General features: G+C 34.7%; 1 protein-coding gene across 2 annotated transcripts; it reads right to left on the bottom strand.

The window, feature by feature from the left end:
* Positions 1–114: 114 nt before the first annotated feature.
* LOC109593011 (Golgi-specific brefeldin A-resistance guanine nucleotide exchange factor 1-like) lies at positions 115–1,371 on the bottom strand. Of its 2 annotated transcripts, none has more exons than XM_020008283.1 (5): positions 975–1,371; positions 656–808; positions 519–617; positions 328–421; positions 115–256 (listed from the first exon to the last, which is right to left on the bottom strand). In XM_020008283.1, exons 2-5 carry the CDS (start codon positions 797–799, stop codon positions 240–242), a joined length of 354 nt encoding a protein of 117 aa, XP_019863842.1. In that variant the 5' UTR covers positions 800–808; positions 975–1,371; the 3' UTR covers positions 115–239. The 2 variants fall into 2 exon arrangements, with proteins under 2 accessions (XP_019863842.1, XP_019863843.1); XM_020008284.1 differs by having other exon boundaries at positions 519–608.
* Positions 1,372–1,380: the final 9 nt, after the last annotated feature.

The raw sequence follows: 1,380 nt of genomic DNA, 5'->3' as shown, positions 1-1,380 counted from the left end.
AACTTTCTACACAACATAAGAACATGTACAATGCATATGCATCAGAAACTAATTAGTAAATAAACAACTTTTTCCTAATAAATTTTAGCAAAATACCCCGTACTATAGTACAGGGTAATTGGCTAAGCTTAATAACAGCTGATGGCTGACATACCTTAGCAAGTAGCTTGCTCAGTCTCTCTCACACATTAGTAAAGTAGGTACTGCAATCATAATTAACATATAACTCTGATACAAAATTATGAATGTGACAAAACTAAAGAAAAGAGAGACAAAAATTTATTAAACTGTGACGAATCTTGTGTACATAAATGTACTCTTTCTTACTTGAATTGAGACATTCTAATGTTAGCTCTTGTCTGCCTGCTTGAAGTCTTGACTGATCTAATTGTATTGTGTGCATTAGCTTATTAAGGAACCACTGAGAGAGAGAGAGAGGGAGAGGGAGAGGGAGAGAGAGAGAGAGAGAGAGAGAAGTATTTAATGATCCACCTACATGTATGTGTTTCTTTCTTTACCTCCAGCTGTAGTTTGAGATGATGACAATTTGAATGAAAAAGAAGAAAGCACTTTGTCAAAGAGCGACCAAAAACATCAACAGATTCGTTCTGAAGCAACTAACAAATTATAATTTAACACAAACTGAAATACGTACTTCGTAAAGTTGCTCATTTACAGTAAGTAAGTGATGGCAGAGTCCGTCTTGCATGAGAACTCTCAGTGATTTAATGTCCCCAAGACTCTTCACGCCACACTCCAAAATAACAGTCACCAAATCCAACCCAATGCAAATACTCATGTGTCATTCCTTTATGGAGGAAAGGAAGAGAGAGAAAAGAGAGAAGATTATATGATTAAATAAGAGATCAATGGGCACACAGCAATTCACCCAAATTAAGCACTCCAAACTATCTACATTGTACAACATACATGTACATGTAGCTACGTAAAATAATAATGAATATCACCATTACCTGACACGAGTCTCTGTGAACAACAAGAGATAATGACAGCATCTGTAATGAGAGAGAGAGAGAGAGGAGACAAGAGTATTTGGAAAAGTGAGAAGTGTTGTGGTGAATTGCATGTGACTGTGACACAAAGGAAGTGCCATTAAGTAATAATGTCAATTAACAGCAAATTTTTTTCAAGCAAGATGTGATAAATTTCACCAAATTATAAAATAATGGATTCCACAAGTTTCACTAAGAGGAATTGTTAGTCATATATACTACTATTAAAACAATAAGTAAAACAATGTACTGAAATGGCACAAGTTATTATACAAGTAAAAGGCCAGGGTCAGGGTTGAGTAATCAATATCAATTGCAGCATATGTATGTATTAATTAGCAGTCTTAGACATTAGTACATGTAGATT

Source organism: Amphimedon queenslandica, unplaced genomic scaffold (genome assembly GCF_000090795.2).
Source record: "Amphimedon queenslandica unplaced genomic scaffold, v1.1 AMPQUscaffold_3182_Cont24819, whole genome shotgun sequence".
Classification (NCBI taxonomy): Eukaryota; Metazoa; Porifera; class Demospongiae; order Haplosclerida; family Niphatidae; genus Amphimedon; species Amphimedon queenslandica.
This window is presented reverse-complemented; position numbering and strand designations above follow the sequence as displayed.